Raw genomic sequence first — 14,346 nt, forward strand, 5'->3', positions numbered from 1 at the left:
GATCCTGTATGTCTGAATAGGTAATTGTGATCCAAACTTGCACTAGTAATTGACAGTTAAAGTGTATGCATTTGATGATATGTACAAACTAACAGTTTGTTTATATGCTTATGGTGATTATATATGCAAGATCTACCTTAAAATGTTTTTACTGTAATACTTGGTATATAATTATATAATAATACTTAGGTGCTGTTGTTTTTAGAGGAGCCTGGGGAAATAAATTTATCTTCTTTTAATTATTAGTTTAAAATAAGAGACGGTCCTCTGAAGAAGCAGTTGCCCAAAATAAACAAATCAAGTAGATGTCATTTTTAAAATAAAGCTAAAACATGCCCAGTTTGTTTTAGCTTTATCGGTCCATATTGGTTTGGCTAGCCAGAGAATATTCTTGCTAACTAGAGAATATTCATTTAAAGATTTTTGTACTTCAGTATTTTGATGAAGTGACAGAATAAAACTGCTTCTTGCTGTTGTTGTAGAGTTTAAAATTTATACATACCTGAACCTGACAATTTCCCTTTTTTCTTTCTTCTTGGGGGGCGAGGACAGGGACAGGCATACCTTTTCACCATCCTCAGTGCAACCTAGTCAGGGTTGCAAGTATATTTTACTTTTAATGAGACCATTCCATGACAAAGTTGTCATTCCTCTGGCACTTAGTATGGCCAGCTAACAAAGTTACTGTTGTCTCAGTAGTGTTACCCAAGTATCTTTTGGGGCATTTAATCATAGAGTTTCTCTTTTGGGTAATGATCTTTATAATTTTCCTTTCACTCAACCTGCCCCTACATTGCTAATGGCATAAAATCAGCCTTGGGATAATCGCAGGGTGTTTTACATCTAGCTGATATTTTATGATTATTTGCATTTATGTTTTGTTTTTATATTGCTTCGATTTAACCTTCAAGTTGTAATTATCATAGGGGAAAGTCCACAACATGTTTTAAGTGCAGGCACTGAAGAATGTGAAAAGATCAATACACAGTTAAGTATCTCTGATATTATAGTGGTATGGAAAAGTTTCTGTACTGTGCTACTGTAATATTGTGCACAGTAAATAGCAAACAAGTCCTTTTTCTTGTACAATGCCATGGTTTAAAATAGAAAATTCCGAAGATGCTCTTATTGCTCTACATTAAATACAATTGATTCTAAAATTAATTGGGTAGAGAACCAACTGTGTTTGCAGGGTGTAGACAATGCCTGACTCGTTACTCCAAGCAATGAGTTGGAAGGTAATTTACAAAATTTACAAGAACGAAAGTATATGTACTGTATCACAAAATAGTATGCAGCATGATAATTAAGGTAAGATTGCCAAACAGTATCATTAACTAAAGTTCACATTTATCTAGAACAGGTAGTATTTTCTTCTGCCATGAATATGGAATATATTTAACTACATTGCTAATGCCAATGAAGTCTATTAATTTGCGTGTGTTTCAGATTATCCATTTTTCCTCCAGGCTTTAGTATTTAGTCTCTTTCCATGTAGTTCATTACAGTTCCAGTTCAGTTCATTTACTTCCATTCCCAATGGTATTGTCTTTATAATTTAATTGGATTTCATATATTGGTATTTCTTTTCCTTTACCCATTGATGTTCACAGCATTTTCTAAGGAAGCAGAATTCTGAAAACATGAAAAAATGTTTTCAAAAAATAAAGAAGCCAGTGAAATTTGTTTTTATTAAATAAGTTGCACATAAACCTGAAGTTGGAAGCCTTGAGGTTAAGCTGAATTTATTGGTATGTATTCCCAGGCATTCAAAAGTTTTCAGTGTAGACTGTTCTGGAATAGAATGCTTTCATCAGATAGGATGCCCAGTTGTGTTGACTGCTACTGTAATTGATCTTCAGAAGCCCCGCAATGCTACAGCACTTTTACAAGCCTTTAAATTACATTGACAGATTTTTTGTTGTTGTTGTTGAGGCATCGATTTCTTGTTCCCACTCTGTAACTATAATACAGCTTAGAGGGGTTATGGTGGTTCAGGTGTTTGAGTGGCTGAACATAGGAAGACATGCTTTCAACTGCTTGTGCACTTTCTCTATCATGTTTAGGAACATTCTTGCAGGATGCGTGAGCGCATGCACAGATATTTATTCAGTTTTGTCTTCAGACAATGTTATGCCCTTTTTGATCAGAGGACAAGACATCATCTTAAACTTAGTTTTTGACATTTTCCTTTTAGATCACTCTAATACATTATTTAAAAATATCAGAGGGAAAGAAATGGTTGTCTTGTCCTGTATAAGCACCCCTAATGGGATTTCAAAGTCTCTTTTATGATGTAAGAAACTGCCTCCTGTCATATATCTTTCCCTTTGTATACTGAGATGTAATGGACTATTCTCTCCCTCTTGTGAAATTCTCTGTTGGGCCTGCCAAAGAAAAGGTTTGTTAGAATTGCTTCATTTCTATGTAATGCTAGTTTTTGATGCATCACTTTTTTTTCTTTCTTTTTTTTTTGGAAACCTATTGCCAAAATTCCCTGACCATCTCTCCATTTTGGAGATCACCAGTTTAAGACATAGCTGTTTACAAATTACATGCAATTTTTATTGTAGTCAGTGTTTCTGAGTTTATAGGATTTGGAGCTAGATTTTTATTCTAAACTGACCATGGAGTATTCATTGACATTATGTTGAAATTTGCAAATCAATTAGCCTTGGGAGAATTGTTTTTTATTGGTGTGAAATGAATATAAAATGCTTGAACATATAATAAAATGTGTATGTATTCACACTGCTGCTTATGACTTTGTATTCTTTAGAGGTCCATTCCTGATTACGAGTTTGTGCTGTAGCAGAACACTGTAAGATCTACTCCAAGGAATATAAACTCTAAGTAGGTCACACAGATGGTCACTGGCGGGGGTGGGAATAGAGTTTCACTCTCTTGGCTCAAAATCCAGGTCCTCTGCTCACTGTGGCTGTAGACATAGCTACTGCATGTTCAGCATATGCAAACCACTTGCTGATTTTGGAAGAACAGCAGCAAGAGACATATGTTAGCAGTAGGGGTTAATTTGCCAGATGTCAGAAGAAATGCTGAGACTATAGTAATATTTTTCCTAACTGAACAACTCTTTCTATTATACTGTTGTTTAAACAAGATAGGTACTTGCACACACCCATAATTAGACTGGTTTCCTAACATTCATGTGTACATTACTGAGTTTTGCCTGTGAAATATCCTGGTTCTTTCATTTCACTGCTTGAAAAGTATTAGTAGTTCACGTGTTGGTGATCTAGAACAGCAAAGATTTAAGTCAGATCTGAGATATATTCCTTAATAAGTAAAACACATATAACTGTGTCCTAAATTTTTGAGGTGCAGCTAAGGAAAACTGTCAATAGGTTGGTCCTGTGCTATGAATATTGTGTGTGTTGTTAATTATATACAGGTTAAATTATGGCATCTTTTAAATTAGATTATGATCTTAAATACCGTAACATTAATTTTAAGCAGAAACCAGTAAGATAAAATAGATTAACTGTAATAGAGCATGTGAAATACAAGTGAATGCAAATGGGTTTGGTAATGTTATGTTTTTGTACAGTAGAGCCTCAGCAATCTAAGATTGTCTTGCTAGACTCTTTAATGAACTTTTCTGTCTGAAAAAAAACAGGAAGATAATGATTTGTACTTTCATGTTCTTTGGAATTCTTCTTTCTAAAGGCTTGAATTTGTTACGTGGGCTATGATCTGTCAGGAAATGCAAGTTTGTGTTGTATAATGCCTACGGTTCACAAAGAATATAACTTTTTTTTTTTTCCCTTTTAAAGATCCAGCTGTAAGTCCATGTTGTGATGTCAGATATGTGCAAGTCAGGGTTAACTCAGAAAAAATTTTGGAGTTAAAATGGCGGCATATAATCAACATCAAGTCTGTGTTCTCTTTTCTATGTAATCCAATTAAGGATTTAGAAAAAACTGTATTATTTTTAGCTTCAGGACTGTTAAGAAAAAAATTGAAAAAGTAGAAGGAACACTAATAATTTCTGATTAAGCATCTTTCAGTTTAATTATTATTACTGGAATTGAGTTATAGCTATTGATTTTAAATATTCTTGTAATCTTCGGTTGTATTCCTACTGATATGAGTTCTTAAGCCAAAGTTTTGTTTTTCATTTTCTGTAATTGGTTTCCTGCACTGTTTTCAACACAACCATCAATATTTTAAAATGTTTGAACGTAGACATTGTTAATGCACTTGACTATCCCTTTTTTAGCTGCTGGGAAAAAATTGAAAATACTCACTGTTCATAAATTCCTTTAAAATGGTTCTCTATTGAAACACAGAATCTTTCCTGTGGATTCATTCTTGAATTTTGTACTTAGCTTTGAAAAGATTCATTTAAGAAACACACTCAGAGTAGGGTTTTTTTTTTTCCTTCCTCCTTTTGTAATATGCAGTAGTGTTTTTAGGGGTACATTACCTTTAAAGCATCACTTCAAATCCTGTATTCATTTTTTGCCAGTTCTATTCCTGCAATATTTTGATATGGATAAGGATGGCATACGTATATCTTCAGGTATTTATCTGCATATGTTTGTGATGAACATGTGTAGATTAAAGCCATTACTTTCTTCTGTTTATGGAGGACTAGGTGACATGCTCAATATTGCTACTGGTAACTTCTCGTTAGATTTGACCCATTGTGGCAGGTTTTTTAGTTATATTTTTATAAAAATCTTGATATATGGAGGGAAATCTAAATCTAGTTAGGTGAACTAGTTTCAACAATTAACTTCTAAATGTGTGCATAAAAATATCTGTGTTTACAGCTAATTCAAGTAGAAAAAAGAGAACAAAGACATATTACAGAAGTCGATATGAAGCTGTTACTTTAGCAAAATTGTGTGCCAATTAAATGAAATGTGGAAACATGCAAGTTGGAATTCATCAATATTCCATAATCCAAACACAAGGCAAACTTTTAAATCTGCCAGAGAGGATATGCTGACAAGCATTCGTGGCAGGCTGACAGACTATAATGATTGAAAGCTGGAAAAGGCACTGAACGCTTAAAGTGTTGTTTTAGCTACAGCAACAGTAGTGTTAGATGTTGCTCTGGCTGCCTTCAAATACATGTCATTATTCAGCTCTTGTGAGGAGTGGAGAAAGTTGAACATACACCCTGAAGCTGGGAAGTGGATGTATTCTGCAGCGTTATGCTTGGTCGCAGTGGTGTGCTGTGACCATTAATGTTGTACCTGTTCTGTATCTAACCTTACTTGCGGACTCTTGCTTTGAATGGTCAGCAACAGTGTTGTGTGCTGGCTTCACAGGATCAACCATTGTGTTTCTTCTTGCTATGTTAGTACTAGATTCCAGGAGACAAAAAGAATTTGCATCTTACAGTGCTGTCAGTCTGTAGGTGACCTAAGGCACCTGCCCTTTCTGTGGCTCCTATCTAAACTGTGAAATTTGAATTTACATTTAGCAATGAATAAAATATATACAATCTTAAATTCATGACTTTCGGGCTCCCAACAAAGAGTTAAATGGCAAATAATGAAGAGGGAAGACTTTTAACAGAAAGATGCCTGCAGTTGTGAACAGATGTCCTTAGTGAAGAAGCAAGGCACTTTAATTGAGCACTGGCTGCCATCAGAAGTCTCTCCTTGTTGAAAGAATGTTGTTCACTGATTTTATTTTTAAGGCTTTGTCCTAAATCTGTATTCAGATGACACCTATGTCCTTATTAAATTGGCACGCCAGTTTTTAAGTGGGCATGAAGCCATCCTAACAGATGGATTTGACTACAGGCATGCCAGGGAATCAAGAGTAGTGTTTCCTAAGGGAGAAAAAAGTGGTGTTAAATCTTTATTACCATTTTGGCTGCACATATGAGGCAGTCAGGAATGAAGCCTGTCTATGATTTTTGCTGAAGGAGACCCAAATGTCTTTTTTAATGACATTATTGTGCTAATGACTTAGAGTTTGAATTTCACTCACCTGGTACAGAAGAAATCATTAGATATCTTCTGAAGAAGAATAAGGTGAATAAAGGGGTTAAAAAACCCCCCACTCAAACAACAACAACAAAACCCACCAAAAAACTTAAAACTGATAAGATGTAACTGTGCTTAATCTTCTACCAGAATGAATCTACCTGTCCTTATGCAGGGAGATGTTACCAGGAAACTTCTCTCTGAGAACTTTGTTGGAATTTGTCATTGATAAATACATAGAACAACATGTCTTTTGACAGAACTTGATGAAATAAGTGCAAGATGCTCAAACTGTACGTTGATGGCTTATGTATTCAAATAGAGTTTGAGGCAGCACATGTTTTATTCTGGCTTCTAGAAAAAAAGCCAATCAGTTTTTTCATGGGTTTGAATGTTAAGAAAGAGTATATCTGTGTGTGCTGGCAATCTTATCACATCATTTATCAAGCAAAAAAGCAGCTAGTACTTAAATAGGCATCTGCGCCGCCCCCTCCCCCCCCCCCATGTCTCTCCCCCATCTGTCTTCAGCTTTCTTGGGGCGGGGGGGCAGGGGGCATGAATGTGTGTATGTGGATTGCTTAATCATAGAATCATTTAGGTTGGAAAAGACCCTTAAGACCGAATCCAACTGTAAACCTAACACTGCCACTAAAGTCTACCACTAAACCATGTCCCTAGGTGACATGTGCACATGTCTTTCAAATACCTCCAGGGATGATGACTCAGCCACTTCCCTGGGCAGCCTATTCCCTGGGCAGCCTGTTCCAATGCTTGATAACCCTTGAGGCAGTTTCTTCTTGTCCTATTGCTTGTTACCTGGGAGAAGAGACTGACACCCACCTCACTACAACCTCCTTTCAGGTAGCTGTAGAGAGAGAGAAGGTCTCCCCTCAGCCTCTGCTTCTCCAGGCTAAACAATCCCAGTTCCCTCAGCCGCTCCTCATAAGACTTGTTCTCCAGACCCTTTGCCAGCTTCATTGCCCTTCTCTGGACACGCTCCAGCGTTTCGATGTCCTTCTTGTACTGAGGGGCCCAAAACTGAACACAGTATTTGAGGTGCGGCCTCACCAGTGCTGAGTACAGGGGCACGATCACTTCCCTACTCCTGCTGGCCACACTATTCCTGATACAAGCCAGGAAGCTGTTGGCTTTCTTGGCCACCTGGGCACACTGCCAGCTCACATTCAGCCAGCTGTCAACCAACACTCCTAGGACTTTTTCCTACTCGGCAGTTTTCCAGCCACTCTTTCCGAAGCCTGTAGTGTTGCAGGGGGTGGTTGTGATCCAAGTGCAGGACCTGATGCTTGGCCTTGTTGAATCTCATACAGTTGGCCTTGGCCCATCAATCCAGCCTGTCCAGATCCCTTTGCAGAGCCTTCCTACCCTCGAGTAGATCGACACTGCTGCCCAATTTGGTGTTGTCTACAAACTTACTGAGGGTGCACTCAGTAATGAGTCCAGATCATCAAATATTACAACAGAAAATTTTACTTTGGCTATTTGTTTTCTTGATTACCATCTTCCATGATTTTATTATTTTTTTTCTCCTTTTTCCTAGCCAACAAGTTGTTGATGCCCAAATGAGCACTTTGCTCATTTTGCTTACTTTACTTCTGCAATGATACCTTAATATTATAATCTGGAATTTATATACCCATTCAATAAACTTCTCTTTGTCCCAAGATAATAAGGGGATTTCATATTTTGTATAATGTTCTAGTGAAATGGTTTTAACAGGTTTTTTAAAGATGAGAAGGCATGACTACAGTTCTATGGTAATACTAGTCCACTTGCAGGCTCAGGCTAAGACCAGGGCTTATTTGCTACAAATGCTAGTCTTTTTCAGTTACTTTGATTGTATGCATTCATCAGAACATCTTGGAATTGCATCCTCATATGGGATGACTTTAACTGCTATGGATCTTATAGAATCTAAATCATTTTCCTTTCCTAAGACTATTGTCTTTTGTTTATGAATAACGTCCTAGAAGTACATTGAGTTCTTTACTTCACACAAAATGAAGTAATTCTGTATTGCCTTAACTAACAAGCTGAGTTTATCTAGCAGCCAGTCACAAAATACAGGCATATAGCCTTAATCTAAACCAAAATAATTAACACCAAAACATACAACTTGCTTATAAAAATACATTGCAAATTTTTTCATTAATTACAATTGCATGGGTTTTGTTTAAAATATATATATATATATATATATATATAGATAAGGGTAGTTAAATGGCCTTTGAATTTCTGTGTAGCTTGACACTTCAACATTGTTCACATGTGAAAATGCACTGTAAATAATTGATCAGCTGCATATGTTAAGTCCTTTTAAGAGAATCTGTACATATCAAATGTGAATCAAATTTTAATTTATAATGCAAAGTACAGCTGGGAGTAATGAAGCTTGCAGAGTAATTAGTTCTTAAAACTGGAGAAAATCAATTGTACCTTCTGCCTCTGCTGTCCTCTCAGTACAATAGGAAAATTTTGTCTATGCAAGAAACCCTGCTTTCTTAATGTTTAAGAAGTATGGAAGGCCTTTATGCAAAAGAAGAATTATGTCGAAGACTTATTTCTTTTACCAAAATACACGTGTGTGTGGTTTTTAAATGAGTTATAGACAACAGTGGGCATTTTACATACTGGTAGGAAAAGTTTTAAATGGCCTCTGAAACCCTGGTATGGAGGAGTTTTAAATTCAATGAAATTTATTTCTACTCCTCTTTAAGGTGTCCAATGCAACTTGTAACTCGTGATCTCCTCTACGCTTCCCTATTACTGGTCAAGTAGATATCACTGGCATGTGAAGTCAGATGTAATTTAGTGATTAATATACACATAGTACCTACCTTGAAGTCCTAACCTTTTTTCTATATGAGTACTTAAAATGTACTTTAGCTAAAATACAGGATTCCCCTTGATCAATGATTTTTTTCAGTGTAGTCTCTTACTTTACTTTTGAAATAAAGCTTGTTAAGTATAGATTTTTATTATGATTTATTATCCAGTTGCTTCCTGTAACTTTAAAAGCTGCCCAAAGAGATTTTTTTATATTTGCTAGCTGTCAGACATTTCAAGGGAAATCTTAATGGCTTAAAAATTGAGCTGGATATTATGTTGGAGGAGTGGGGGCAATAAGTATGTTTATCCTGGCAGATGTGAAACTGCCATGTGCATATAACATTCCATCCTCTTTGTGAGTGATGAAAAGTGGCTGAAATGTCACGTAATTTGATATGACATTGAATTTTATTGTTATGAACAGGCCTGTTAGCATAGCAGTGTCTACTGATTTTTTTGAAGTGGAAATGTTTTAAAGCAGTATTTTTAAGAATGGTAGTTATGAGAAAAGAGTTGCCAGCTAAATTTATTACATGCTGTTGATTTGGAACCTGTATTCCTATGACGTGATTGCAGATTAGTTAAAGGTTGGATGTGTTTGTCTAAATATGTCCATCTTCATGTTGTATTAATTGTAGCTGTCACTGTGTCTACTGCAGAATGTTAGAGTAATAGTTATCCATCCTTATAAAAAGTAGAGTTTGCACACAGGAGGTTTAGAGCAGAGAACTTGTGACACAAAATGTTGCAATGTGTAGATGTAGATATAACTGCAGACAAGTATGTCCAGTGATATTGTATGCAGATGAGCTTTATTGCCTATCATTTGGGTTAGTGTATTGGATCCACAATGCTATAGGAAAGATGAGGGGTTTAGCTTGTAATGAATCATTCCTTTAGCATATTTTGCATGCAGTTAGAGAATCTGAAAAGAAAGACAGGGATCAGGCAGAGTGGGTATCAGAAAAGATAAATTTTTTATGTCCCTCGGTGCTTGCTGCATGTGTGTTTTCATACACGTTAAATATTTGTGAAGCAATTTTTTTTGCCTCTCTACAGATGCTGTGCAAGTGCTACAGACTGAATTGACAAGAAATAGGTTTCCCTTCTCTGTCTTTGGAGTCATGATTTTGATGTCATCTCTTCTGGTATAGGAAACCTTGATGTCTGAGTCTATGGATGAAAAAAATTACAATCCCTAAAAAAGTCATGATTTGCATATATAGGTATAAATGTAGAGATATATCTTTGTTCCTAACTTTCTGACAGTCTCCATTCATTTTGCAAAGATTAAAGATCTAGCAGTCTCCTGTAAATTTCTCACCGTGTGCTGGCACTTACTTGTTATCAGTAGTTGGCTACTGTCTTCTGAGGATTAGCAACTGGTCATTTGCAGTGCACCAAGCTACTGCTATGCTACCATTAATGAGCAATTTTTGCAATAAAGGATCATAGAATAGTTCAAGTTGGGGTAAACTGTGAGGTCAGACCAGGTTGCTCTGGGCTTGCTCCAGTTGGGTCTTGAAAACCTCCAAGGACAGAGACTGAGCAACCTGTTTGTTCCACTGCTTGACTGTCTTCATGGGGAAGAAGTTTTTCTTTATATCCAGTCTAAACTGCTTGTTTCAGTTGTGAGTCTTTTTTCTTTTTTTTTTTTTGTCTGATCCACTTTAAAATCTGTTAAATGCATGCCATCTTTCAGTAACAGACTGCAAGTTCACTGCAGTCCTATTTTATTTTTTCTTTTGCAACTTCATAAGCAAGTTCCTTGCACGTATCTCACTGAGGCGACATTCAGCTTCTATCTCAGCAGCACATGGGCTGTATGGAGAAGTTAAAAGTACGGCAAATAACTCTTCAGCCCAACTCTGCGGTGGGAATGAAACAGTCATTGCTGGTTTAGAGAAGTGGGTGTAGGTTTAGCAGGTGTTTACACTAATATGCTTATGGTCTTTTTCATAACCATCATGAAATGGAACTTGGTTAGCAATAAATGTTATGTCTAAAGGAAAAAATATCTTAAATATTTTCGGAGTGGTCAGAACCTTGATGAATGAACCCTAAACTGATCATACTATGAACTGTTTCCCCCCTGAATAACCCTAGACTGTTGAAGGACAGTTTCCACAGATTGCAATGAAAACAGAATTAAAGTTTGTTTTCTAGCTTTTTTCCAAAAGTAGGTAGGTAATAATCTAATTTACAACTTGTACTTATTTCACTGAATGCATAAACCCTTTCTTTCTTTAAAAAAAAAAAAGTACTATCACATTTCAGCAAGTTTAAAGGTATTGCATATAACTTTTGATGTTGCTAATGATGTTTCTTTGGTTTAGTTCTTGGTCAAGAAGCAAATGGTACTGCATTTGTTGTATTTTTAATTAGTTAATAGAAGTGGTTCATATGAGCAAATCAAGAAAGAATTTGCTAATTATCATCTCAGTTTCAGAAAACTAGATAATATTTGATGTCTACAGCTGGTGACTACGGATCTATCAGTACTGATGACTTTTGGAGGGGAGTGTTTCTCTCTCTCCATGGACACAAATCCACACTGAAGTGCTTGAGGAGTCTTAGTATGGCCTGCTAGTATGCTTTACTAAGTGCTTTGTAAGTGCAGCTATTTGGTTTCTGAATCAGAGGGGTAGTCTATGGCCTGCATTAAGTGCAGGAAGCTTGTCTATGTGCAGAGTTGATCACGTAAATGAACTGTAAGCTATGTGACATTCCTTTTTATGCTGCTCTTTGAACAGGTCTTGTGTTGATATGTGTTCTTTAACTGCTGTTTTAATAATGAGTTTGTAATTTAGTCATTGAGTAAGAGTTCTCTTGTAGCTTAGAACAAGGGTTATAGAAAATCAGATAAATAGCTTTTTATTCATATTGTGGCATGACCAAGAGTAGAGATACTTTCTGAGGCAAGGAATTATGCTGCCCCTTAGACATGATTCAAAGCTCCTGGCTTTATATGGCTTGGAGCCGTTACTGAAATAAGAATAATCTGCATGGGTAGCTTCTGTTGCTTCCTCTGCAAAATTCAGAAATTTATAATCTACTTTCCATTCTTTTCCTCTCTTTCTTTCATACCCTCCTGTCTTCTTGTGCTAGCACCCTTATTTGTGGGGGATTCTGAGACGCTGGCTTGTTTTAAATCACATTGGATACAGTTTCACCATGTCTCTCATTCCACTTATTTATCAGTGAGTATGCTGTATGTCCAGGTAAAGGTGTTCTAAATCATTCTTAAAAGAAAAAAAAAAATCTGCATTTTCATTTTTGTTTGCAGTAATTAAGAAGTTTTCTAGTTTTGTTCTATTATTTTTTCAGAAACTGTGATATGTGGTATTGATAGAAAATAGTATACAATTGGTGATACAAATATTTTCCATAGAGTTAAGATAGACAAGAATTTTAAGCAATAAGAAATCAGTTGAGTGGAAATGAGTAAGAACTTCAGCTCACTGTCTGTGACTAGAATGCTTCTGTAGTTCTATACAAATTTTATTCTAAGGTGGAACCTTTGAAGCTACATTTAGCTCTGTTTTCTTCCCAGGTTATTTTCATAAATATAACAAATCTTTGAAGAACCTGCTCAGTGTTATTCATGCTGCTGTGCTGTACTCTCTTTAATTACATAGCACTGTATAAGTAAGTTGCTACTTAAATCATTCAGTGACATGTATCAATTAAATTAGAAAAAAAATCTTCGGTATCTTTTATTCCTAGGTAGACAGTGACTTCATTGAAGTTATTTCAAATTTGTGCATCTTGTCCTCCCAACATTTCCCATAAGCACTTCTGTCTTGAAGTACATGTGAGATTGAAATGTAACTTACTACTTGTGTCAGCTTCCTTAGATTTAAATAAGGATGAATGTATGCATAGCTCTCACTCTCATAGGCTTGATAGGCCTTTCATCAGAGTCTTTTCCTTGCCTACATTCTTTTATGTGTTCTTAGAAGGTATGTTTCAAAATGATACACATAGAACAATTCTGTTGCTGTTTGTATCTTATTTTCAGAAAGAATAATTTAATAAGTATAGTATTTTTCTCACATTAAAATCTTGTCACTACTTAAACATAGCTTATTTCTGTGTGCTTTGTATGTAAAGTGAATAATTTGTCCCTAAGTGTTTGGGACAAGCTAAATAGCCTTCAGAATTTAACTGAAATAAATTATTTTTATCAGGAAGCTGTGTTTTTCGTATATGAGAAATACTGTTGACTTACTCTTAAACTCATGTGATATTTTTGTATCCCTGAGGCATGGCTGGAAAAACAACAATTCCATGTTGGAAGGGACTGTAGCTGTTAAATCATATTGTGTTTCACTGTTTGGAGGAGGATTTATTTGCAAGTAGTATTTAATTTATAGTTGTTCTTAAGATAATTTGCTTTCTTTCAGAATGCAGGGACATTCTGCTTCCTGTGATTACAAAAGAGCTGAAAGAATTACTGGAACAGAAGGATGATCAGCAGCTCCAGGTCCAAGAGAAGAAGTACTGTGTTGAATTACTCAATAGCATCCTGGAGGTTCTGAGCTGTCAAGACCCTGTAAGTATTGATAATTATGTAGATGGCCCAAGTCTGTAGCAAGCCTGAGCTGATTAGGTACTAAATTATTGATGCTGATGAATCTTATTTAAATTTTTAATACAAGTCAGTGGCAAAATGAACTTTTCTCCTACTTTTCATAAACTTAAGTTAAAGGGCAGTTGAGGTATTAAAGGTGAAATACTGAAATCTACGCTATCTTTTTTATTTCTCAATTTTATAGTCTTTAAATAGTCAGCTGCTGTAAATCACCATAGTACTATTGAAAGCAGTGAGGCTGCTTTGTTTTTTCCTAGCAGAGGTTTAAGCACTTTTAGTTTTGACTGGTAAAGTTCAATGGAATAAATACTGAAATGAATTAGAATATTATGACATCAAGCTGAGTATTGATGATATCGATTACATCAACCTGAGTGGTGCAGTTGACATGCCTGAGGGACAGAATGCCATTCAGAGGGACCTGGACAAGCTAAAGAAGTGGGACCATGTGAACCTCTTGAGCTTCAACAAGACCAAGTGCAATATCCTGCATCTGGGTCGGAGCAACCGCTGATATCAATACAGGCTGGGGGATGAAGTGATTGAGAGCAGCCCTGTGAAGGGCTTGGGGGTACTGGCGGATGAAAAGCTTGACATGACCTGGCAATGTGTGCTTGCAGCCCAGAAAGCCAACCATACCCTGGGCTGCATCAAAAGAAGCATGGCCAGCAGGTTGAGGGAGGTGATTCTGCCCTTCTGCTCTCATGAAACCACACCTGGAGTACTGTGTCCAGCTCTGGAGTCCTGAACACAGGAAAGATGTGGACCTGTTGGAGCAGGTCCAGAGGAGAGCCACAAAAATGATCAGAGGGATGGAACACCTCTCCTGTGAGGGAAGGCTGAGAGATTTGGGGTTGTTCAGCCTGGAGAAGAGAAGGCTCTGGGGAGACCTTATTGTGGCCTTTCAGTACTTAGAGGGGGCTAATAAGAAAGATGGGG

At 36.5% G+C, this 14,346-nt stretch overlaps 1 protein-coding gene across 1 annotated transcript in view; it reads left to right on the forward strand.

Moving 5' to 3' along the window:
• The window catches only part of DOCK2 (dedicator of cytokinesis 2), a 203,530-nt gene that overhangs the window by 47,684 nt on the left and 141,500 nt on the right, over positions 1-14,346 (forward strand). The window contains exon 26 of the mRNA XM_072873065.1: positions 13,220-13,368. Within this exon, the coding sequence (XP_072729166.1) occupies positions 13,220-13,368 (149 nt within the window). The remainder of the gene's footprint in view (positions 1-13,219; positions 13,369-14,346) is intronic.

The sequence above is a fragment of the Ciconia boyciana genome, chromosome 9 (assembly GCF_034638445.1).
Source record: "Ciconia boyciana chromosome 9, ASM3463844v1, whole genome shotgun sequence".
Classification (NCBI taxonomy): domain Eukaryota; kingdom Metazoa; phylum Chordata; class Aves; order Ciconiiformes; family Ciconiidae; genus Ciconia; species Ciconia boyciana.